The sequence below is a fragment of the Rhinolophus hipposideros genome, assembly GCF_964194185.1.
Source record: "Rhinolophus hipposideros genome assembly, chromosome: 8".
In the NCBI taxonomy this organism is placed as follows: Eukaryota; Metazoa; Chordata; class Mammalia; order Chiroptera; family Rhinolophidae; genus Rhinolophus; species Rhinolophus hipposideros.
Window position 1 is genome coordinate 62921859 of NC_138054.1, and position 26123 is coordinate 62947981.

General features: G+C 42.9%; 2 protein-coding genes across 3 annotated transcripts; both read right to left on the reverse strand.

Moving 5' to 3' along the window:
• On the reverse strand, positions 1-24975 carry NSUN4 (NOP2/Sun RNA methyltransferase 4). Of its 2 annotated transcripts, none has more exons than XM_081055888.1 (6): positions 24660-24975; positions 20434-20777; positions 16183-16337; positions 12614-12774; positions 3284-3408; positions 1-2703 (listed from the first exon to the last, which is right to left on the reverse strand). In XM_081055888.1, the coding sequence occupies exons 1-6, from the start codon at positions 24750-24752 to the stop codon at positions 2427-2429; spliced, it is 1155 nt and encodes a 384-aa protein (XP_080912014.1). In that variant the 5' UTR covers positions 24753-24975; the 3' UTR covers positions 1-2426. The 2 variants fall into 2 exon arrangements, with proteins under 2 accessions (XP_080912014.1, XP_080912015.1); XM_081055889.1 differs by having other exon boundaries at positions 13-2703; positions 3298-3408; positions 24660-24861.
• LOC308500923 (sperm head and tail associated protein-like) lies at positions 21646-23534 on the reverse strand (the record flags this gene model as incomplete). The annotated part of the gene is made up of 2 exons (XM_081056429.1): positions 21646-23353; positions 23512-23534. 2 exons carry the CDS (start codon positions 23532-23534, stop codon positions 21646-21648), a joined length of 1731 nt encoding a protein of 576 aa, XP_080912555.1.
• Positions 24976-26123: the final 1148 nt, after the last annotated feature.

The window sequence follows — 26123 nt, forward strand, 5'->3', positions numbered from 1 at the left end:
GGAAATGGAATTATTTTCTGTATTTTGATGTGATGGTGGATACATTATTATATATTATACAATTACCAAAATTCACTGAACAGTGCATTTAAAATTAATAAATTATATTGTATGTAAATAATAACTTAAATAAGGGCATCATGTTACTTTTCTTTTTTTAACTTTTATTTATTTTTTAAGCGTGTTTTTCCGGGACCCATCAGGTCCAAATCAAGTAGTCATTTCAATCTAGTTGTAGAGGGCGCAGCTCACGCGGGCCCATGTGGGGATCGAACCGGCAACGCTGGTGCTAAGAGCATCATGCTCTAACCAACTGAGCTAACCAGCCACCCCACATTTTGTTTTTAAAAGAGCATCATGTTACATTTAATCTTTTGGGACTAAACTTTTTCACTTAATATTTTATTGCTAAGATTCATCCATATTGTTATGTGTCACCGTAGTTCATTTGACAGCTGTGTAATATTCCACTGTGTGAATATTCCAGTTTATTTGTCCATTCTCTTGGTCATGAGGATTTAGGTTTGCTTTTGTGACCAGGGCTGCTATGAACATTCTTGTACATGTTTCCTGATGTACATGTAGGAGTTTCTCTTGGATTTATCCCAAGTATTGGTAAAACTGGGCTGCAGAGTAGGTTAAATACTCAATTACAGGAGATAAACTGTTTTCCAAAGTACTTCTCCGCTTTTCTTACCTAGGTCTGTTTTTCCCAATTAGCCACAGACCAGGAACAAGGACCCCAGGGGAAGGAGACCCTCTCCCCTTGAATTATCACTGTTTAGTATTTGATTAACACCAGCCTGGATACAGGGGCAGAAGCCCAAGCACCTGAGACCTCATTGCCTCAGAAAATACTGAGTGCAGAGTAAACAGCAGGCAGGGACCACATATCACACCTGGAGGCTAATTAGGTTCCTATTCCCTGAAGCTCCATCTTCCTAGCTACTAGGATTTTAAGTCTGGAAGGTCTTCCAGGGCCCTCAGATATAATGCAAATCGCAAGAAAGCAGAAGGCTGAACTTCATCTAAAATCCTCTTCAGCTGACACCATTAATACCCAAACAAGGATTAGCAGGAAAGGCATAAAAGACAAAGGGAGTGACAGAAAGAAGAAAAGAAGGGATAAGGAAAATGGGAAGAACCAAGAACACAAGTATTCTAAAATATGCACCCTTTTTTGCACAAGGGCCAGTTTTTAAGAAAAAAAAATTTTAATAAAAAAGCAGTATCTGCAAGTGACCATAAGCAATTTTTAATATCCCTGCCATTGAAAGACTGAATTATTTGTGCTAAAGTTACAAAAACAATTTAACTAGCATGCAATCAGTAAATGATGTAAAGTAGCTTCCAAACAAACACCGTGTGAGATGAGGCCCTGTGATGCTGGGAGAAGAGCTCTGAGTGATTTGAGGTATGCCAAAGAACTGGCACCAGAGCTCAGCCACAGACCAGGAACAAGGCAAAACAAAACAGAATATACCAAAACAAGACATTCGGAGATTCCTAGGGGCTCAGAAAGCAAAGGAGGAGAGCTGCCATTCCGAAGGATGAGGCCTCCTTACCCCTCACAATCCCAGCTGCTACATCTCCAGTAGCTCCCTGGCTACCTGTCATACATGAGCTTGAGGAATACTTGCTAGAGAAATCAACAATAAAGGAAACACACAAAAAATTATCACAGTCCTATGGAAGAGCAGCTTCCCCAGCTACAACGGGACAGCAGTGCTGTTAATAGCAGGCTGGAATTATTCGGCTCAGGCGAGCTTTCTCCCTGTAAATAAGCAGATCATTATGCACTGGCTTCACATTTTTAGTTACTTGTTCCTTAAATTAGATCATGGGTCATATGGAGAAAATAGGTAGATTTGTTTGGGCCCACTGGCTGCTGAAGATCGATCACACAGAACTCTCAAGTGTAAGAGGGGCTCTGTAACCAGAGGCCTGTCACCAGGCTGTGGTCCTGGGCTTCAGGCACCTGGGAGCTAGTGCTCAGTAGCAGCAGCTGGTACAAAGGGAACTAACAGTACCTGGACTGACATGAGGCCCACAATGACAGCCCCAGCTTTATGGCGCGTCAACAATTTTATTGGTTAAATGCTTCTTCCCAAGTTTACAGCTTAAAGTGTGGGCTTGCTCACGGCTCCTCCTCCAAAGCCCCTAACAGGGGAGGAACCTTTAGTATATAGAGATGGGAAGTGGGGGGTGGAGTGTAATAGATGAGTTAGAAACCTGCTGATGCTCCACAATTGGACAGCAGGACAGAAAACCTCCTATTTCCTATTGCTGAAAACTGTCTATAGAAAGACTTGAACAGGATGGACATAGGATCCAGAGTGCATCTTTGCCACTGGTCTCAGTTTCCAGTGCTTCCATGGAGTACACCCTTTGTCTTCCTTCACCAGCGCTTTAGGAACAGGGCAATGCTATGTCATTCTACACATTTTGCAAAAGTACATAGGCCCAAAATTGGCCATGAGGTTTGGGATTACCAGCTCTCCAACCTGGCAGGATGGAAAGAAAGAGAATGTGTCCATGAAAAGCTTTCGGAAGTGACTCAGGTCTTCTACCCGAACTTCGATGCTATATTGATTGGCCAGAACCTCGATGGCGCCTTGCACCACATACTCGTTCTGTAAGTGTGAGAGTGAGCAGGTGGAATAGACAACGTGGCCTCCTGGTTTGGTGGCAAGGAGTCCAGCCCTGAAACCAGAAAGAGAGAGAAGCGGTGACTAGTGAGCTTCCTGGAAGCAGGAGGGCAACAGAAGGAGCTGGAAGAAAGGATAGGGGAGTCTACTTGGGATGAGTGGCTATGTTAAACCTCTGAAGTCCCTTCCACGATGACACCACCTGAAAAGTCATTCTCCAAACAGAGAGCAACCCAACCTTACTCCATGGGCTCTCCTCTAGAAATCTTGAAATGATCCCCTGAGCTCTGGCTCTAGTTATGACCCAAATCCTCATGCTGGCTATGGACTGAGTCCTTAGCCCAGCCCTACAGAGTTTTGACCTCAGCAACTATTTTTCAGACTTGTGATACTCACTGGTACTGAGCCTCGCATGGAGGTAAGACAACATAAGTGAATCTGTGGGGCCCGTAGGATTTTTATGTTCCAGAGGACTATTCCATGATGCCTGTTTCCTCCAGGCAGATCCTCGGCCAGAAGGCCCTTCTATGGGTGATGGTCTTGGTAAGAGCTTCCAGCCCCCCAATCCCCTGGGTGACCAGACCCCCAGAGCACTCTGGCACAAAGTCCTGAGTTTTTGTAAATCTATCACTCACGCGAGAAGCTGCACCTGTAGCATAGGCAATATCTGCCGCTCCTTCTTCCTCGACCGCTGAAAAATGTTGTTCTCCTCCTCATGAAGGGAGTGGCGGTCTGTGGTACAGGGCACATCCACCAGCACCTGCCCAGAAGTGTTAAAGGGTGAAGTATTAAAGCTCCTTACAGACTCCTCTTTCTTAGGCCAGGGCTATTTCAGGCCCCTGGCCTGAGGGTTTTGTGGAGTGCTCCCTCTGCCCATTCTTCCATTGCAGAGTACCTGACAAAGCTTCTCATTTTAACCTGGTAGACAACTGTGAAACAAGGAGTGGGAAAATAGTATATTTAGGTATACTCATGGCTGTATACCTAAAAAACGAAAACCAACACACAAATAACAATAATTAATGGATATCAACCTAGAAAGAAGTCTTTAGTGCTTCAGAGCTCTGTCCTTGTCTCGTTCCTTAGCTATTTGAATGAAAATATCCAATTTACAGATGACACAATGTCCAGAAGGTAGCTAACATACTGAATAACAGTATCGGGATTCAAAATATCTTATGCTAAAACAATGTCATATACAATACGGAAAAGTTTTAAAGTGAGAAATGTAAAATTCATTCATTTACTAAGAGCCTATTCTGTGCTAGGCACTAAAGACAAAAACAAACTTGTTTCTCAAAAAGCTGTCCTATATTTATGTTTCAAAAAAGTAAAATCAGGGGCTGCTAGTTAACTCAGTTGGTTAGAACACGATGCTCTTAACAATAAGGTTGCCGGTTCGATTCCCATATGGGCCACTGTGAGCTGCGCCCTCCACAACTAGATTGAAACAACTACTTGAACTGGAGTTGATGGGTCCTGGAAAAACACACTTAAAACAAATTAAAAAAAAAAAAAAAGGCTTGCTTTTTTAAAAAAAAAAAAAAAGTAAAATCATCTATGGAAAAGATCTGTGAATTTTTAGTTAAGCAGAAAACTATGAGTAAATTAATAATGGCCCAACATTCAATATTCTGATATGTTCCTAGGCAGCATGAATTGAACAGCACATACAGAGTAAGAGAAATAATGATATGTTATTATTTCATGTCTCAAGAACTGTGATGGGGCTGGCCTTCACAGGAAAAAGAGACTAAACAAATAGGGATGCCCAGAGAAAGGCCACTGCATGTTCAGAAACCACATCATAGAAGAAATTAATACTTCTGTCTCCAGGAATGCAGTAAACTACATGTCCTGAAAATCCTTGTAATACAAAATACCTGAAGGCTGGATAAAATATATCTTAAAAATACTTTTAAATGTATAGCTCATAGAAAATTAGAGAAATCCTCAAAAGCCAAAGGAAAAGCAGGAGCACAAATCTCGGGAGGCATACTGTAACTGAAGCCAATGATTTCTATCTTTTACCAATCCCTAGTAACCCCCCCCAAAAAGAACAAAAAACAGCGCACTGAGCCCACCTGGGGTAGGGAATTGGAATGGAAATCCATAGCAAAGCCAAAATCCTTCAAGAGCCACACCCTCAATCACAGAGTGAACTAGAAAAAAAAAAAAATCAGCCCATAATAGAAGATGATGAGAACTTGTCTGTTTTGGCTTTAACTCTTGGTGAAATGAAAAAAAAGAAAGAGGTCTCCCTGAGAATTTGTAACCGCTCAGGTAGGAGCTTCACATTCTTAAAGCCTACATGATCCAGAAAACCCCACATAGCCTAATGAATAGTCCCAGGTTGACAGATCCCCCAAACACCTGGGAAAAGCAAACGCAGGTTCCTTTCTGGAAGAATGCAAATCAACCCTCAAACCAGGGCTCTGATGATTAAGGGGGCAATGATCATAAGCTGACAATAAACAAAATCAGATTTTTTTTTTACTTCTAGTAAAGGCAGAATAGCTGTTACAAACCAACCCTCCAGCTGGAGCAACTAGAAATGCTTGACAAAATATTTAAAATATCTATCTGAAATCATCATTAGAGATCTACTAAGGAAGCATGACCTTGGAAGACTAAGATCCTAGAGAGAAAAAATACAGGTGAGCCAGAAGCATTCAGCTCCACTGTGACAGAAAGGCTCAGAAGTTGAAAAGAACTTTCAGCAGTCTTACAGGGCTCAGGGGATACAAACTGGAGTTCACAGCTGACACCAAGAAGCAGAGGGTCCTACTAAACAAATGCCTCATGCCTTGAGGTGCACACCTGAAATTTAATACCCTGGGTATAGAAGTAAACTGGAAATAGAACAGATCTCACAAACTCTAGCTTTGAATCAGCATAATTTCTGACTGAATTAAGAGGGTCTGCTCTGATGTTAACTGTCAGCCTGAAGAAAATCTTCCTTTCTAGAGTTAGATATCTAGAGCCTCAGATTATCTCTACAATTTTTCACCCAAATGTCTGGCATTCAAATAAAAAAATTGCTAACACCAGGAGATAAAACCAAATGACCAAAAACCAAGAGAAAAAATAGGTAATAAAAGCTGACCCATGAAATCCAGATATTAGAATATCACAGTGTTTGAAATAATCATGATTAATATGTTCAAGAAATTAGATGAAAAGACATAAAATTTTATAATTTCCCATTTCTGTAGCACTGGATTATTTTATTTTATTTTATTATTATTAGTTTCATGTTTACAAAACAATGTAATAGATATTTACACCCCTCACAAAGTGATAACCCCTCCCCCAACCTACTACCCCTCTGACATCGTATATAGCTGTTACAATTCCACTGATTCTATTCCTTATGCTGTACTCCACATCCCGTGACTATATATATATTAAATTTTTTTAAAGAAGCAGATGGAAACTAAAACAAAAATACATAACTGAAATTAAGAACTCAATAGATGCACTGGGAATGTAAACTGGTGCTGCCACTATGGAATACAATATGGAAGTTCCTAAAAAATTAAAAATAGAGCTATCATATGATCCAGCAATTCCACTTCTGGGTATTTATCTGAAGGAAATGAAAACACGATCTTGAAAATATATCTGCACCCTCATGTTGACTGCAGCATTACTTACAATAGCCAAGACATGGAAATAACCTAAGTGTCCATCAGCAGATGAATGGATAAAGAAAATGTGGACACGCACACACACACACACACACACACACACACACACACCACAGGAATATAATTCAGCCATAAATAAGGAAGGAAATCCTGCAATTTGAGACAAAATGAATCAAGCTTGAGGCATTATGCTAAATGAAATACGTCAGACAGAGAAACACAAATACTGTATGGTCTCACTTATATGTGGAGCCTTAAAAAAAAACCTCAGATACAGAGAACAGATTGGTTATTGTCAGAGGAGGGTGGTGAGGAATGGGTGAAATGGCTGAAGGGAGTCAAAAGGTACAAACTTCCACTTACAAAATAAGTCCTAGGGATGCAATGTACAACGTGGTGACTATAGTTAACAATACTGTACTGCATATTTGAAAGTTGCTAAGAGAGATCTTAAAAGTTCTTGTTAAAGAAAAAAAAATGTGTGGGGCGGCCAGATGGCTCAGTTGGTTGGAAAACGAGCTCTGAACTACAGGGTTGCAGGTTCAATTCCCGCATGGGATGGTGGGCTGCACCCTCCCACCCCTGCAACTAAAGATTGAAAACGACAACTGGACTTGGAGCTGAGCTGCGCCCTCCACAACTAGATTGAAGGACAACAACTTGGAGCCAATGGGCCCTGGAGAAACACACTGTTCCCCAATATTCCCCAATAAAATTTTAAAAAAAGAAAAAACAATGGGTAACTATTATGGTGATGTAATTGTTAACTAAACTTATTGTGATAATCATTTCACAATATATACATACTCATGTATCAAATCAATATGTTGGACATCTAAAACTAATACAATATTATATATCTGTTAATTAAAAAAAGAACTCACTAGATGTATTTAACAGCATATTAGACACAGCTGAAGAAAAGATGAGGGAATCAGGTCAAAATAAAATATCCAGGGGTGGCAGGTTAGCTTAGTTGGTTAGAGCATGGTGCTGATAACACCAACGTTGCCGGTTCAATCCCCGCATGGGCCACTGTGAGCTGCTTCCTCCTCTAAAAAAATAATAATAATAAAAATAAAAAATAAAGCAAAAAATAAAAAATAAAATATCCAGATTGAATCATGAGGAGAAAAAGGAGAGAAATACAGAAAATAACATAAAATATTATATAGGACATGCAAAAAGGACTAATATACATGTAATTAGAGTTCCAAAATTATAAGTGAGAAAAAAACAAGGCAGAAAAAAATATATGAAGAGATAATGGCTAAGAGTTTTCTAAAACTGAAGAGAAAATGAAGCCACGGATTCAAGCACTCTGAACCCCCGCTGGGGATACGCATATCACCTTTAACGGAGTTTTAATAGGATTTATAGCTGACTTAACAGTAACAATGAATAGCAAAAGAAATAAAGATCTCCAAAATGTTCAAAGAAAAAAATGCCAACATAGAATTCTATGTCCAGAAAAATTATTTTTCAAATTTGTTTAGATTAAATGTAATCTCTAGCAAAATCCCTGAACATTTTGTTGTGCAAATTGACAAAATGATTCTAAAATTTATGAAAATGCAAAGCAGCAAGATAGCTAAGAGAAATTCAAAGATAAACAAAGTCGGAAGATTTATTATACCAGATATCAAGACTTATTATAAAGCTATAACAATTGAGACGTATAGTTTCTTGAAAAGAAAGATGGGGAGGCTGGATGGCTCAGTAGTTGGAGCACAGTGCTCACAACACAAAGGTCGCCAGTTTGATTCCCACATGGGCCAGTGAGCTGCGCCCTCTACAACTAGATTGTGAACAACTTGACCTGGAGCTGAGCTGTGGACCTGATGGGTCCTGGAAAAACACACTGTTCCCCAATATTCCCCAATAAAAATTTAAAAAAAAGAAAGACAAATAAGCCAATAAACAGAATACAGTCCAGAAACAGACCCACAAATATATGGATACTTGATTTACGACAAAGGTGACATGGCAGAGCTATGGGAAATGAATAATCTTTCAAATAACTGATGCTGGATCGGCTATCATTTTTGGTTTCCTTACTTTGTTCACTATACATAAAAATCAGTTTCAAATGGATTGTAAATCTAAGTGAGAAAGGTAAAACAAAAATGTTTCTAGAAGATAACAGAATACCCTCCTTACCTTAGGGTAGGCAAAGGTATCTTAAATAAGATCCCAAAGTACTAACCATAATGATAAATTAGACTACACTAAAAATAAGGGGCGGCTAGTTTGCTCAGTGCTTAGAGAGCAGAGCTCATAACACCAGGGTCACTGGTTTGATTCCCACATGGGCCAGTGAGAAACAACGGCTGGAGCTTGGAGCTGAGACGCCGGTGGTTGGCCGATTGGCTCGGTGGTTGGAGTGCAGTGCTCATAACACCAAGGTTGCCAGTTTGATTCCCACATGGGCCAGAGAACTGTGCCCTCCATAACTAGATCGAAAACAACAACTTGACCTAGAGCTGAGCTGTGGGGCTGATGGGTCCTGGAAAAACACACCGTTCCCCAATATTCCCCAGTTAAGAAAAAAAAAAATTAAAAAAAACACAAAAAACTTCGTTGTACTATTAAGAAGGTGAAAAGATGACTCACAGAGCGGAAGAAGGTATTTACAATACATATATTTTCAATAAAGGACTCATATCCAAAATACATAAACAGGGCCGGCCGGGTGGCGCAGGTGGTTAGAGCTCTATGCTCCTAACTCCGAAGGCTGCCGGTTCGATTCCCACATGGGCCAGTGGGCTCTCAAAAACCAAAAAAAAAAAAAAAAAAAAAAAAGACTAATAAAAAAAAAAAATACATAAACAACTCTTACACATCAATAAGAAAAAGACAACTCAAAAGGAAAAATAGACAAAAGACATATGTTCACTTAAAAAAGAATGGCCAATAAACACATGAAAGGTGTATGAATTCATTAGTCATCAGTGAAATGAGAATTAAAACCACAATGCAAGTTACACACCCACCAAAATGGCTAAAATGGGAAAAACATAGCATATGTTGATGAGGTTGTGGGACAACTGGAATTCTCCTCATACACTGTAGGCAGAAATCTAAGCTGGCACAATCACTTGGAAAACTGTTTGACATTACTGGCTGAAGTTGAACATGTACATATTCTATGACCAAACAATTCAAAAGAAATGGGTACATAAGTGCACCAAAACAACATTTACAGGAATGTTCACAGCAGTGTAGTTTGTAATAGCCCAGAACTGGAAACAACCCACTTGCCTATTATGAATAGAATGGACAAATAAATTGTTATATATGCATTCCACGGTATATAATTCAGCAACGACAATGAACAAACCACTGCTACAGGCAACAACGTAGATGACTCTCACAACCAATGTTGAGAGGAAAAAGTCAGACAAGAGTACATAATATATGATTACATTTATATAAAGTTCAAAACATCCATAGTTTTAGAAATCAGACTAGTTATTACCTCTAGGAGGATAGAAACAGGCATAAGAGTTTCTGGGATGCTGGTAATATATTTCTTGAAAGGGTAGAATAATCTGTGTATTTCACATAGGATAAATCTTAAGTAATACACTTATGATTTGATCACTTCTGTGTTATACTCCAATAGAAAAGTTATTAGAAAATTATGACAGGTAACAAAAACAACGACAAACTTAAAAGGAAACAAGTCCTCTTAACCAAGAATTAGCAGAAACTACAACAAGTAGAATTAAAACCCCAAACAGTTTTTATATTGGAATTAGCTAATGTAGAACTAAAATATAAACCTTCCTAAATAACAAAAGAAATTAAAAGAAAACCAAAAGAACAAAGAAAAGATATCACATAGTGAAAGAAACACAGTAAATAAAATAAACACAAAATAATTTGACAGCTGAGATCAAATTTATCAGTGGCAACAATTGTTTTAAAAGAATAAAATTTATAGATTCATTTACAAAGCAAAACCTAATTCTATGCAATATATGAGAAACACCTAAAAGGAAGTGATTCAACAAGACTAAATATAAAGGGATGGGAAAAGGTATAACTACAATACATATAAAAAGAAAACTGAGTGTGGAGGGAGATAAGTGTCTAGCTGTAAACATGCAGAGCGCTGAGGTCCTGTCCTCACTCCAGCTCGTGGCCAGGTAGAGTTGTGGGAGACATGGAGTTACAAAGTGCATGGAGCCCTGAGATGGTATTCTTCTTTGCATCTGAAGTGCTTAACACATGCCTAACACATAGGGTATTGCACACAACTACCTGTTCAACAAATAAATTAATGGAGACATCTTTAGGACATTAAAACTATTTTTAAATGTCTGAAGCACTTGCAAGTAAAATAGGAGGCAGCTCACTCCTCATTGTTCCAGAAGGCAAAGCTAGGATTAATGAATGGAAATAATAATAAAAATAATGATTGTGATAATAGCAATATTATTAAGTACTTTCTATATGACAGGAACTGTGCTACGTGCATTCTTATTTAATCTTCACCTATGAGATAGGCACTACTATTATCATGATTTAACAGATGAAGCTGAAGTTTATCTGAAAGATTAACTTGCCCAAACTTCTCCTGGTAACTTGCTGGTAAGTGATGGAGCCAGGAGTCCAATCCAAGCAGTCTGACTCCAGTACTCAACCATATACCATGCAATCTACAGATTTTAATTCAGTAAGAGGAAGAACTTATTTCTAACATCAAGAGGTTTTCAACCACAGATCCTCAGAGAATCTCTGTCAATGGAGGCATGCAAGCACATATTGAATAATGACGATGGCTGCCTAATCTTCATGACCAGGTACAGGGCTAAGAGCTTTCCCTGGATACTCCATTGAATCCTCATAATAATTCTACATAGTAGTGTTCTCTGTTTTACAAATGAAGTTCAGTGAGATCAAGCAGCTTTCCCAAGGTCAGTCAGTCTGTGGCAGCCCTGTGATACAGAAACAAGTTAAGCTGATGGCAGAGGTTATGTGCTCTCCACTCTGTTCTGCTGCCTCCATATCAAAAAAGCTGAATAGGGCATTCCTACACAAGTAGGAAGCAGGTCTCTCACGCCAATCTAAGACAGTATATGCTTTGGTCTTTCAATATTTTAGACTGGTTGAGGCAGGATGGTGAGAGCTGAACAGATTAGATAAATGAGTCAGATGATAACACAGAAACAATAGCTATATATCTTTTATATTTTTAGAAGTATATGTTTTCAATAAGTATTTTTAGAGTATGCCAGTTAAAATACAAGTAATTTTAAAATATGAAATTAGTTTCAACATCATTTGTAATAACAGAATACAAATCAGATGCTATCTGTTTGGCAAAACCCACAAAGTCTGAAACACCAATGGTGGCAGGATATGAAGAAAACAGTACTCTTATTAATTAGCAAAAATGAAACAAATTTAATCTCCACAGAGAGTGATTTAGTAACCTGTCAAAATCTTAAATGCATATAACTGTTATCTACAGTAGCAACTATACTTCAAAAACATAAAAGTTAAAAAGGACTGAACATCAGGGTACATTACTAAATGAAAACAATACAAAGTTCAGAATAGTGAGTATAATATACTATCATTCCTATTTTTTAAAACACACGCACATTTATAGTTGTACCGTGTTTCCCCGAAAATAAGACCTAGCCAGACAATCAGCTCTAATGCATCTTTTGGAGCAAAGATTAATGTAAGACCCGGTCTTATATAATATAACACCGGGTCTTATTTTACTATAAGACCGAGTCTAATACAATATAATATAATATAATACCGGGTCTTATATTAATTTTTGCTCCAAAACACGCATTAGAGCTGATGGTCTGGCTAGGTCTTATTTTCGAGGAAACAGGGTATTAATATTCAAAAACAAATAAAATGAGCTTATTCATACTTAATTTAATAAGGGTTTCTGAGCAACCATGTGAGTTGAGAAGTAAAATAAGCCTAGTAAACTTTCTTTTTTCCATTTAGTCAGGTTCAAATTCTTTCTGCTGCTGTCTCTAATGAAGATAGTCAGCTAAACTGAAGAAATCATAGATAGTCTTCTACAGGGAACTGACAATTCTGCAGATGACTGTTTTCTCCAAATCCAAATAAGCTGAAGAAATCATAGATAGTCTTCTACGGGGAACCAACAATTTTGCAGATGACTGTTTTCTCCAAATCACCCATGAAGAGCTGGCCAAGTCCAGAAATAGCCCTACATGCTCAAACATGTAGGGCTAGAACCTACTGCCTCAGGACCTGGAAACAGGCTGAGGAGGCCAGACTTGGTTGGCTAGATTTCCCAGGTTAGGCATCACTCACCCGGTCATAGGTGTCCCCCTCCAGTTCTCCCCACTTCCTGCCATCCCATGAGGTGACTCGAACTCGATTTCTATCCCTGATATTTTGAGGTACATAACTGTGAAGTATCTTCTGTAGTCTGCCTGTTCGGGAAGTGGAGAGATCATTGGCAGCGAGGTTGCCTGTGGGAATACAAATTTTAGGATTGCTTTTTTTCTATTTCTGTAAAAAAAAAAAAAATGCCATTGGAATCTTGATAGGGATTGCACTGAATCTACAGATGGTTTTGGGTAGTACGGACATTTTATGTCTGTGGGAATAAAGAAACTTCACAGGTCATGGCCCAACGAAACATCCAACTAGCAATGGTATTGATGGAGACCAATTCTCAGGCATAGCCAATTAATGGAGGGGCAGGGGCAGATGGAAGAGAAAGGTTTACTATGTGCATGGCGCCATAGTAGACACTACGGAGCAGGGGCTGTAAAGGCCAGAAAAGTTATGTAAATAGACAAAGCAGACCAGGTAAGTATATTTATTTCTAAAGAAATATGTTCCCTCCCACTGTTCTTGAAACATGTGTCTCTCTTCTCTTTTGGTAGACACTACACACTATTTACCCAAAATTTATCCTCCTCTTATTCCTTAGTAATAGAACTCCAACTTTATTTAGAGGAATCAGGAGCAATGTGCCCAAAAAGACTACATTTCCGAATCTCCTTTTATAACTAAGTATGATTAACTTTTGGTCAATGAGTTTTAAACAGAATTACTGTCTGGGACTTCTGGAAAGATGTTTAAAAGAAGCTGACACAGGGGCCAGCCCGGTGGCTCAGGCGGTTGGAGTTCCATGCTCCTGACTCCGAAGGCTGCCGGTTCAATTCCCACATGGGCCAGTGGGCTCTCAACCACAAGGTTGCCAGTTCAACTACTCGAGTCCCACAAGAGATGGTGGGCTTTGCCCCCTGCAACTAAGATTGAGCACAGCACCTTGAGCTGAGCTGCCACTGAACTCCCAGATGGCTCAGTTGGTTGGAGCGCGTCCTCTCAACCATAAGGGTTTGACTCCCACAAGGGATGGTGGGCTGCACCCCCTGCAACTAGCAACGGCAACTAGACCTGGAGCTGAGCTGCGCCCTCCACAACTAAGACTGAAAGGACAACTTGAAGCTGAATAGCACCCTCCACAACTAAGATTGAAAGGACAACTTCACTAGGAAAAAAAAAAAAAGTCCTGGAAGTACACACTGTTTCCCAATAAAGTCCTGTTCCCCTTTCCCCAATAAAATCTTTAAAAAAGAAAAAGAAGCTGACACAGTTAGAAGATGTGGCTCTTGCCCTGTCTTTTCTTCTTGCTCTGAATTTGAATGTGATGACTGGAGATCCAGCAGCCCCCTTTGACCATAAATCCTGAGGACGGAAGTCAACAATAAAATAGGTCGCAAAGAGAAAGAAGTCCCTGATGACCATGGAGCCTCCACACCAGCCCTAGACTGCTTATACCCCAACTTGTCTTGTGTAAGAGAGAAATAAACTTTTCTTCTTTAAGCCAGTTAGTTGAGTTTTCTATTGTATATGGCCAAACCTATCCTAATTTATTCACTATCTTTCATTTTCCTTTCTGTGACAGACACAAGTTCAAGAAATATCTCACTTTGCTCTTGGTTCTACAATAAGAAAAAATAGTACCACAAACTTGATGATAAATAGCAATTGATACCTGGCCTCAGAGTCAAGGAGTGAAGTGGAGGTGGGAAGTGTGGTGAAGAACTAGAGAGTACGTACCTTATCTAACAGGAGTGATCTCTACTATGAACAAGTTTAGTGTTCCCACAAAGAAATATGGTCCCAATATTTGAGGGTATGCAAAGAAATAAAAATTGGATTCTCTGCTCAATGGGAATTTGCAGTTGGATATGAACTAAGAACAGAAAAGCTGGGTCCAGTTCTGGCTCTACCTCCAACTTATAAGTTTGTAAAAGATTAAGTTATTTAATCTCTCCAGGACTCAAATTCCCCCTCCATAAAATATGAGAGCTGGACTAGGGAAAATCTAAGTCCCCTTCCTGCACCGAAATTCCTGTCACCCTGGGTTCAAGGAGTCTCTGGGATGAATGTGAGGAGCTGGTAATTCAGCACACCTTAGAAGAGCAACTCTCAAGTACTTCTCCTTGGCCCTTTTCATTCCTCTTAGTTCAAGTTCCTCCTCTTACAAGTAACCCTACTTCTCTCACCCCTCTTCTGACAGATTCAAACAGCACTCAGTAAAATTAGCACAGCCCACCACACAGGCTGGGCTCTCTTGCATTGGACTCATTAAGCCAGATCAACATCTTTTCTCCTCTCCCTCTGGACTTCCAGAAGGCTGAAATCAAATGTGGTACCTCTCCATGATCATGGATGGGGCATACCACGAGGCTGAAAGCTAACTCAAACTGCAAGTTGGCTGACGAGAACTGTGCAAGAAGGGTCCAGGCCCAACAAAAAGGCTAGGGCATATGGCAAGAGAAGCCTGGCTGAGCTGCAAGGTGAGTGTGAAAATCACAGCCCCCTTGTGGATATTTATCAGGTCCTTAAGGAGAAAATATCTATTTTTAAGGCAGGATGTAGGCCAGTGAATGGCTGAAGTGAACACTTACAATGTACAAGGCCCAGGCTGGGCTACATAACTGAAATGAGTAAGACTTAGGCCTGTCCCCAAAGAATTCATAGTCTTGAAGAGTGAGAAGATGTGTACCCAGTAAAGCTTTGATGCAAGGCTAATAATATGCTAGGAGATGCCCATAATTGGGCGCAGAGGTGACAGAGGCATCACTTCTCAATCGACCAGCAGAAGCTATGAGGGAAGACTTCCTGGAGGTGGCACATTTGAGCTGAGGCTTGAAAGCCAAAAGGCCAGCTGGGGTGGGGTAGAGGTATTAGAGAGAGAAAACATACCATGAGCAAAGAGGGAGGTGAATTCCAGCAACAGAGAGTAGCAGGATATGGCTGAAGCACATAAAGGCTGGGGAAGAATAACATAAAGCTATAAAGCAGGGGTGTCCAAACTTTTTTCAACGTTTTTCACCAAGGGCCATATGCGGTAAAATACACAAACAGCGGGGCCACTCACTTGAGGTGAAGTACGTATTGCCTCACCTGGTTTATTTAAGTAAACTAAATATATTTTTGGAATTTGCTGCGGGCCAATTAACAATGCATTGCGGGCCGCAGTTGGCCTGCAGGCCGCAGTTTGGACACCCCTGCTAAAAAGGGTCGCTGTAGCCTGACCCACTGCTTTAGCTGGAAGTCTAAGGACATGGAACTTAATCTTAGACACATTGAAAACAGATGCAGAGGGGAGAAAGTGTCATGTGATAGACTGATTAGGGCCCGATTTTAATCTGCCTTCAGAGACCTTGCTCTGCTCAGCAATCTTCCATGGCCGACTAACAAAAAAATACTCACAAACAGAAAAACTACACCAGCTTAGCAGGCAAGCACGATCTCTCCTCTGACCTTGGAACCAAAGAGCCCATCATATTCAGTGTGCACCTGACTGGCTGAGGTAGGGCGCCCTCCCTGCCCAAGACACCAGCCCTCTGACTTACGGCAACAGCCAGTTTGAAGCAACGCTAGTGTCTTTCCCCCAGGGGCTGCACATAGATCAAGCACGGTGTCGCCAGGCTGCAGGCCAAGAGCCAGGACAGGCAGCAAGGAAGCAGCATCCATCAGGTAGTAGTCCATGACACCCAGGCTGCCAAGCCTAGAATAGAGAAGAGCACATATCGTCAAATTCCAAGTCAGGAGACCCACTGGGAAGTCAAGGACACCAAGTCCATGTCCTCAGGGCCTACTGAGCTCTACTCAGCAAAAACTCATTTCTCAAACCTACACTCACTAATTTAGTCATTCACTTATTCATCTACACAGCAGCCAGACTGATTCTTTTAAAACACAGATCAATTCACTCTAATCCAGCCCTGCTAAAACCATCTTGCTATTCCTTAATTAAGCATGCTCCTGTCTCACGCTGTACCTTCTGCTTGCAACACTCTTCCCCCAAAAATCCCTCACTTGCCTCCTCACTTCATTCAGGTCTCTCCTCACAAGTTACCTCATCAGAGAGGCCCTGGCATTCCCTGACTCTATCTAAAAATAGAAGCCCCCTACTCCCATCTCTTTCTATTTCTCTATGTTGCATGATTTTTCTTTAAAGCATTTATTATTTACTTTATATGTATAGATGTGTGCGTGTGAGTGTTTTCCCCTCTAGCTCTCCCTATTAGAATGAGGGCAGGGACTTGTCTGCTTTGTTCATCGTAGTATATCCAACACCTGAAACAGTGCCTGGCATATAGTAGGAACCCAATTTTATTGGATTACATTTTGAGATACAAAGTACTTTGTGGGTTCAAAGAAGAGTGTCATTGTGCCTGTCTGAGTTAGGCTGATGAAGGTAAAATATATAAAGTGAAACAAGTTAAGAAAAAAAGAAGAGAAGCATTCTAAACAGAAGAAAAAAGAACAAGCAAAATAACAGAAGCATGCAAACTCATAGCTTCTTTCAGAAACAGCGATAGAAAGACTGGGGTGGCAGAAATACAAGGTGCATGAGACTGAGTTTAGAAAACAGATAGAGACCAGGTTGTAAAAGGTATTAAACCCTATGCTAAGGAGTTTGGACTATAACCTGCAGTTACCAAAAGTTTTTAAGGTAAATGATGTGATTAGCTAGATAGAGTTTGAGAAAGCAAGGTGTGCTAGAAGAAACAAAATAGAAATAAAGACATCACTGAGATGGCTGTTACAAGAGTCCAGGAGAGAGCCGGCAAGGCATGAAAAGAGGCAGCAATGGTGTGGGGAGAGAGAGAGGATGACGGATAGCAACCTAATGGTCACAGAAGGACTCCCAGGCCAGTTTTCATAAGGGCAACTGGTGGTACAGCCATGCAATTGCCTGAGACATGGCTCAGTATGGACAGCCATTGGGGACAGACTCAAGGAGAAGGAGACAGAAACCGGGTCCTTATTGCCCTGACAGGAAGGTTCTGAGAGAAAAATGTGACAAGACATAAGACATAGCACCGAGGTTCAACTAAAAGCGCTATAACCCCCAGTTGTGAAGTTGTGACACGAGCATTCACAAATGGACTCAGGTTATGATAGGATAATTTCAAAGTCAAATCATGCTAGAACTGTCTGTGAAACTGAACCTCATGGCTCACAAAGGAGAATGAAAACAAAACAGAAATCTGGGGAAAGGCACAGAATTGCTATCACACCGGCACTGGCCCACAAAACCCATTCTCCTCAAGTTACTTTTTTTTGTAAGTATCACTCCTTACCCTTTTTTTTAATCACAGGTAGTTTTGAGAATCTGCTGAAAACTAGTAACTCCAAAAAAAAAAAAAAAAAAGGGCACAAGTTTTTCAGACAACTTCAGGAGGTCCCTGGACTCCCTAAATACATCCTTGAACTCCTGAGAGGTTACGATTCCCTTGATTTACAGGAATCCCATCAAGATAACAAGGAAAAAAAGAACCCAACCATATAGGGACTGTCTCCCCAATTAGTCTCAAGGTGTCCTCCCTGAGTAGGAGCCAAGCGCCTCACGTAACTTAGGAAACCACGTGGTTCTAACTCCATGGTTCTGCCTAAAGCCATCACCTCTGAAATGGTCTCCAATCCTGCTCCAATCTATCCTCCCACACCCACAGCGGTTAAAATGATCTTCCTGAATCATAACTTTGATGAGAATAATATCAACCGTAAGAAATGGTACGTATCAGTGCTATATTGCAAGTATTATACTAGGTGTTTAACATGCATCATTTCATTTCATCTTTACCACAACCCTCTAAGGCAGGAAAACCCAAATTCCAGAGCCAGCTTGCCTGCATCTCAAATCCAGCCCAGTTGCTCATTAGTTGTGTGACTTTCAGTATATTACGCAACTTCTCTGTATCCTCATCTGTAATACCAGTGCCTACCACGTAGGATGATTGTTAGGATTAAAGGAATTAATATAAGTCCAGTGGCACATAGTGAACTATAGTGTCAGCTATTACTACCATTATTTTCCAGATAAGGAAAGCAAGGCTCAGTTATCCAATGCTACACAGCTAGTAAGTGATGAAGGCAGAATCCAAATCTAGGTTTTCTTGACTCCAAAACCCATGCTTATAACCACGGTGCATTATTGCCTTTCCCCGCTCAGACACCTTTTCTTGTGACTCTCTAGAACAGCTCTTGGCAATTTACAGCAATATATACTAAAGAGCACACAGTCTGAAACCATCCAGCCCTAGGAACTCCAGCCAGTTTTTAAGCAACCCTAGGCCACCAGAAAAACCCTTTTTCCCCAACCTGCAAGCTCCTAGCATTCAAGATTGCCACACGCGGCACCCCATACACTTTTCTAGCCTCATCACTTACTACTCTTACGCATACAGCCTTCCCTCACACCAGTAGCTAGGACTGTTCCAAAAGTCTCCTAACTTACATCCCCATTTCTAGCCTTGCCCCTCTCCAATCTGTTTTCCTCCCAACACAAAAGCCAGAATGATATTTTAAAAATTCAAATCTGGTCATGTCATTGCCCAGCTGAAAACCTTTCATGGCTCCCTCTTTCCCTTAGAGACAAAGTCCAAAATCCCATTTGGCCTATAAAACCTTCATATTCTGGCTCTTGCCTGCTTCTATAACCTCATATTTAGCTTCTTAACCCCCATCCCCAACCCCATGTCACCAGCTTTAATTCCTACTCAGTTTTCAGGTCTTAGCTTCAATTTCACATCCTCAGAAGAGTGGGTTATATCTCCTTATATATGACTTCATAACATCTTGTACTTTTCCTTTGTAGTATTTATCAAAATCACGAATAGTTTTTTATTAGCTGTCTTCCTCACTAGACGGTAAACTCATTGAGGGCTTGTGATCTGTAACCCGGGCAATTAAGAATGACTGGCATTTGGCAGACAATAAAAATTTGTTGAATGAAGCAATCCTTCAAAGATCAATTCCACATCCTACAACTAACACTGAGCTCTTCTTTTCTGAATTTGTAAAGCACAATTTAACATTTGATTACGGGGTCTTTTTTCATTCAACTTCATATACATCTGAGCATTGGATCAGAAGACCAGAAGTTCTCCTTTCTTTTTCCAGGGGTGGAACTAACTCTGTTAGTTAGAACTAACTCTGTTCCTAGGCAAGTCCCACTTCTTTGGTTCCATGAGGTTACTTGTCCTACTCTTTGATGGGTGGTTATAAGGGAAAAATAAGAAAGCAGTTGTAAATGATGCACATTTTAACTGGAGAGGTTGTAGTACGTGCTCACGTACGATGTGGTTGTTTTCTACAGGAGGCAGTAGAGAACTGCAGGTTCAAAGTACGGGTTCTAGTGTAAGATCACCTGGGTCTAAACACAAGCTGTACCACTTACTATCTAAGGGACCTAAAGCAAGTAAGTAGCTTAACTTCTCTGTACCTCAGTTTCCTCAAACGTAAAGAGGAACAGTGGTTCCTCAAACGTAAAGAGGAACCGCTATCTCAGTGGGCTGTTAACAAAAGGAGACAACATATGTACAGCACTTGGAGAAATGCCCAGCTTGTATCATAAGCATTCAGTAAATATTCACAATATTGTAATTTGTTTTTTTTTAAGGAGGACGCAGCTCACAGTGGCCCATGCGGAAATCGAACTGGCAACCCTTTGGGGTTATTAGCACCACGTTCTAACCGACCGAGCTAACCGGCCACCCGAACGTTGTAGTTTTTATTAAAGAAGACAAGAGCTGGGGCTCTTTCTATTTCCATCAGACACTCAGGACAGCCCCATCAATGGCTCCAGGTCCTACCTGGCAGGAGGGAAACGGCTGACATCCCCTCTGGTAAAAGTGAAGCATCGAAGGTTTGGACTGCAGGCCCAGGCAGCTGGGGGTGAAGCTGCACTTTGGCTGCTCTCAGGCTCCTGTTCCCCACGGGCGTGGGCTTTATTCACAAAGTCCCTGGCATTCAGCTGCTCCAGCTCAGCACTCACATGATCCCAGGCACCAAAATTATTGACCAGTGCACCATACTTCTGCTCCGAGAGGAGACTGACCCGGATTGATGGCCAAAGTTCCCCAAACTGCACACTGTAGGTCATGTCAAAATTCTGCAGAGCTAGTCGAGTGGCAGGAAATTTGGGCTCTGTAGCAGCCTAAAAGAGAAAGAACAGGCTTATTGGTCTTCTAGTCCTGCCTCTATCCCCTACTGCCTGACTCCACCAACCCCTCAGAGCCCCAGGGCAAACATGGATCCCGTTAGTGCCCACTCCTGCCTTTGCACCCTGCCTCTGCCTGCCAGAAGCAGTGCAGGAGAGAAAAGTAGTGAGGAGCTGGTCTTTCTGTGAGAGAAAGGAAGCTGTAACTCTCATGATAGCATGTGGGGGTCACCAAGATAGGGGGCACTCCATGAGGCCTTGGAGTAAGAGGAACTTAAGAGAATGGGAACTCAGGAGAAGACTCCTGAGGAAAATCTACAGAAGGTTGGAAGAAACTATGGAGGTCTTGGGGAAGCCTCGGGCTTAAAAACAAAAGACCCTTTCTCTCTGAATAGCCCTTCCATTTTCTAAAGCACTTTCACGTCTCCTACCTTATGTGAGCACCACAAGGCAGCTCAGTGGGATATAAACATCAACCTTCCACACTTGATGGAGATGAGGGTAACTCACCTAAGGTCACGCCGTAGCCGACACCATAATTCAATCACAGGGTTGAGGGTCATTTGGGGAGAGTACCTAGACCCCAGGAAGGTGGGAAAAGGAGAACTCACAGAAACGTAGAAGTAAAGACCAAAATGGGAACTTCTGGGATGAAGTTCTATGGGGGTAGCATAGAGGGACATCAGTCAGGCTTAAAGAGCATAAAAGTAGATTAAAAGGAAAACGAAGACCTCAGCCGAGGAGTCCATAAGTTGGTCCTGGTTGCCACAACTGGGAAGCTTAAGATAGCTGGCAGTCCTGTTCCCATCTGTGAATTTTCCTCTGGCCTGGATTTCTGACTTGGTCGGAACTCTTGTTCTGACCCTCATTTCTTGTTATGGCTGGGACTCTTGCTCCGACCATGAGTTCTCCCACGGCAGGGACTCTTGCTCTGGTTTCTGCTGTGGTGGAGACTCTCAGTCTTGCCCAGACTCTTGTCATGGTGGGGACTCTTGCTTCGGCTCCGACTTTTGCTATGGAGGGCATTCTTGCTTGCGCCCTGACTTTTGCTACTCTGGGGATGCTCACTCTGTTCCTGACATACGCCAAGTTGAAGACTCTCGCATTGATCCTGATTTATGCTTTGGCAGGGACTCTCGCTCTGGTTCCAACTTCTGCTTTGATGGGTATTTGTGTTCTGGCTGTCACTATTCTGGCATTCATTAGTAACAGTCGAACTACAGCTGGGATTAGTGCTACAGGAGGAACTTGTGGATGAAGGCATAGGACAGCTGTAGGGGATCTTTAGGGAATCTTTGCGTGAGCTTCGAGAAGCCACAGAGTAGACATGGAAGCCACAGGGCATCGTATCAGGGTGGCCCTGGGGTCGGGGGTCAATGGGTAAACTTTGGGGGTCAAAAGGTGTTCTCAAAGGGATAAAAGAATAGATGTGTGTAGGACACGGAGGTGCCACAGGCTGGCGATGGGGTTGGGATGGGCCCCTGGGAGTGCCATAGGTACCACAGGGGGGCACCATGGGCTGGTTATGACACTGAGGGGGACGTGTGGAACCAGAAGGTGGGCAGGGATCGGGGGTGGAGGGAACCACAGAATATATATGGGTACTGCAAGGGGCTCTTAGGGGGGGTCCATGGGGGCAGCTCTGAGCATAAATATTGGGTAAGATAGAATCACAAGGAAAGCAGAAGGGAAGCGAAGTGGGGATAACAGTTTTGAGGGTCCTAGGGACTAGGGTAGGTAAGGTAGTCCCTTGAGGAAGTTCTTTGGGGCAGGAATTTAAGCAAGTTGTGATGGATGTCACCATACAAGAAGGACCAGAGAGACCAGAAGGGTGGGAGGGAGGTATAGGAGAGATGCTGGCCTTAGAGGGCCTGAATTGCTCAGGAGTGTTCTGGGCAGAGGTGACCAGGGAGCGACATCTGTGGGGAGCACGTGGCTGTTTTAACACTGGGGATTTGGGGGACTTCTCTTGGGGGCAAACTGCAGTAGGGAGAGGGGGTTCATTATAGCTTCTACAGAAGGATGACTGGGGTGGAGATGCAAACTGGTTGCCCAGGGATGAAGAGAAGGCAGAAAAAGGACAGGGCGAGGACAGGGGAAGAGGTGGTTCCTGGGGACATGGGGGACCAGAAACCGTGGTACCGGTAAAGAGGTAAGAGCGCCCACCAGTCTCCCAGGGGAAAATGGACTCAAAGCCAGGCTTCCTGGGAGCCTGGGACTGGGGTGAGCAAGAAGAACCAGTAATCCCAGGGGGTAGGAGAATGATACTATAAGGGCTCCCAGGGGCAGATATGTGGGTCTCTGGGGGGAGATGGGAATAGTGATAGGAATCCTCCTGAGATGAGCTGGGATAGTCAGCCACACACGCCTGAGAAGAAAGTGGGGAGCCACAGTTTTTCCCAACGCGTGGATCAAGCTGTGGTTTAGGCTCACAAGAGTCTGGAGGCTTAAGATGGCCTTGGTAAAACTGGCCAGTGGGTGGGGAAGATGCTGAGGAAAGAGGAGGATCATTACGACTTCTCCCTGGGGACCAGGGAGGGTACAGAGAGGAGATCTGTGAGAGCTCTAAAACCCTGTGAGAAAGGGGTAGGGAAATTATAGGCCTCGTTTCCTCTGGCCGGAGAGCAATGGGAGGTGAAATCATGAGGCCAGTTCCCTGAGAACCATGAGTGACAGATGAAATCATGGGGCCAGTTTCTAAATGCACATGAGTGAGGGGAGGAGAACTCACCGGGCTGGTTTGTGGGGGCCCATGAGTGAGAGGAGGGGAGGTCACCCTGCTTGTTACTAAGGCTGAATTATTTTCAGCACAGTAACAGAGGTAAGTGTGGTGATCAGTGTAAGGGCTTTGGGGACAGGGACGCGGTGTTCTCACAGGACTGATCCAGCTGCAATGAGGGCTCCGCGAATGGAGAAGGGGTGAATCCAGAAGTCTGAACCGCTCAAAACAAGGGCTCGGAGGGGGCGAACCCGAGGGGACAGGCTCCTGGTAGCAGTGCCTTGCGAGGGGTGGAGAACAGGGTTCAAAAGAACATCTCGCCAAGCGCAGGGAAGATTGTGGGGGTGAGGAGGGGGATGGTGGGGGCGGGGAGGGACACGGTCGGGGTAGGGAGCGGGGAGTGCCGGTTATGGAGGAAATTCGAGGGCTACCGGTGAGGCCAGAGAAAGGGTCTCTGGAGAGATGCGGAGACCCAAGAGTGTGAGAGTAGTCAGTGCATCTTTTACCCGGGTTTGGGGAAGGGCCGGAGCTATGGGCAGGGTGGTCGCTGTAACCTTTCCTGGCCGCCAGAGGCAGCTCGAGGGTAAGGAAGGGGTTAAATCCTTTTCCGAAGGGCGGCTGAGACCCAGGAAGGAAGGGACAGTCGCTAAGATCTTTTCCTTGGGGTTCGGGTGGCCCGGCTGGAAAATCTTTAAGGAAAGAAGGAGAAGAGGTCATGGGTGGAGGGGGGCGAGAGGGGGCGGGGTAGGAAAGAGGGGAAGGGTGGGAGGGAGGGAGGGAGGGAAGTGGGGGCCAAGAGGAAGGTAATCAGGAGCTGGGGAACAAGAGGCAAGGACGAAACTGGGAGAACGCGGACGGAGGTGATGACGTAACTTAGAGAGGCGGGGTCAGGAGGCCGTAGACGGAACAAGAGGGAGAGTCCGAGACTTGCGGCGAAATAAAAGGGCGGACGGAGGCGATGACGACAAAGAGGTGAAAGGGAGGAACCTGGTGACGCCCCCTGTAGGGAGGAGGATGGAGGCCGAAGGCGTTCGAGAGGGGCGGGAGTAGCGAATCTAACTGAGTAGGGCGCCAAGTGGAAGGGCCGGAGAAGTTTCCCGAGGAGCGGCAGCCAGACGCCGCTGTCACTGTTCCCCCCTGGGCCCCCGGCTGGACCTTACCCATTTCTTCTTGTGTCGGTGTCTCCGCGGGACCTTCGCGAAGTCCGCACGCTTCAACAGGTCCCGAGCACTTCTCACTACCAGAGCAGCCATATCAGCGTGCGCCGCTGTATAATTCCGACCGGAACAGCAGGGCGAGACCCGCGGGTTCCCGAGAGGTGGTGCGCGACACTCGGGACAAAAAGGGGAGGGACGTACGGCTGAGTCCTCCCGAGGCTCCACCTACCTTTACCTCTCAGGTGCAACGCCCCCGGGGATCTTTTGAGGGCGCTGGAAAAGAACAACCCTTCGCACTGAATGGTGGCTCCGCCTGGGTGCTTGGAACGTTTGGAGAAACTCCGTAAAAGCCTAACCCAGCTGGAATCGGAGTACTGGGAACTGGCAGTTGAGTACTGAAAGAGTTAGCTAGACAAAAAGGGGCGGGGAAGGCCTCCCAGGCAGAAGAAGTTGCACGGAGAAAGATCCTAAGGTAGAGTGAAAAAAACGAGCCTAGACGTGCAGGCAGAGACGGATTTTTAGTGAAGCTGATGAAAACTTAAGTTTCTGGACCTGTCATTCGCACCGCCCCCTTCAAGGCCCTGTACTTAACACTATATTATTTTTATTTGTGTACGTTTGGGGCTCCGGAAAACTTGACTTCACCACAGATAGGGAGCCAGTAGAGATCAGTGTTTTAAAAAGTGATCATCTAAAAAAAAAAAAAAATTGATCATCTGACAGCCGATGACCAAGTAGGTAGGGAGATCAAATGAGAGAAGATGATTGTCAAATGAGAGAAGATGATTAGCGTGGTGGCAGTGAAGATGGAGAAAAGAGGATGGATCCCACCTATAATTAAGAGAGAAACTACAGGACTTGCTGACTGGCCCCAAATAATACATACTACACCACCAATTAATTGCTGTTCTTTTACCCTGCCTTTATTCTTATAACTTACTACACCTGATACGTATTTATTTTCTTATAATTTTCAAAAGAAAAAAAGTATAACTCATACAAATATAAAATGAACACATACCAGATTTTATTCATCATAATAAACTACTCATCTATCATTATCCTAAATAACGAGGGAACCAGTAAGATGGTAGGACTTGTTCAAATGAGAATTTGAGTTGCAGAGATTTCCATTACCAGCCAAAGGAATGGTGAAATGAATTTGCTAATAGTTGCAAAATCATTAATATCCTATTAAGTAACAAACTGTAATATTTGGAATTATCTCTTATGCTAGATGGAACTCAATTCCATCTCTACTGGACAAAATTCATGCACATTACTATGGATAGGAATCATTTGCGTTGCTCTCAGACAAGAATTATTTACATTGCTACCAGTTTTCTACAAGTTAACCTCTACCCCTACAAAGTTGTAAGACAGCCTAGTCAATATAAAGTCAATCAAAGGTATACCCCAACACTACAATGAAAAAGCACCCAGTAATCCTCTTCTGCCCATTTACAC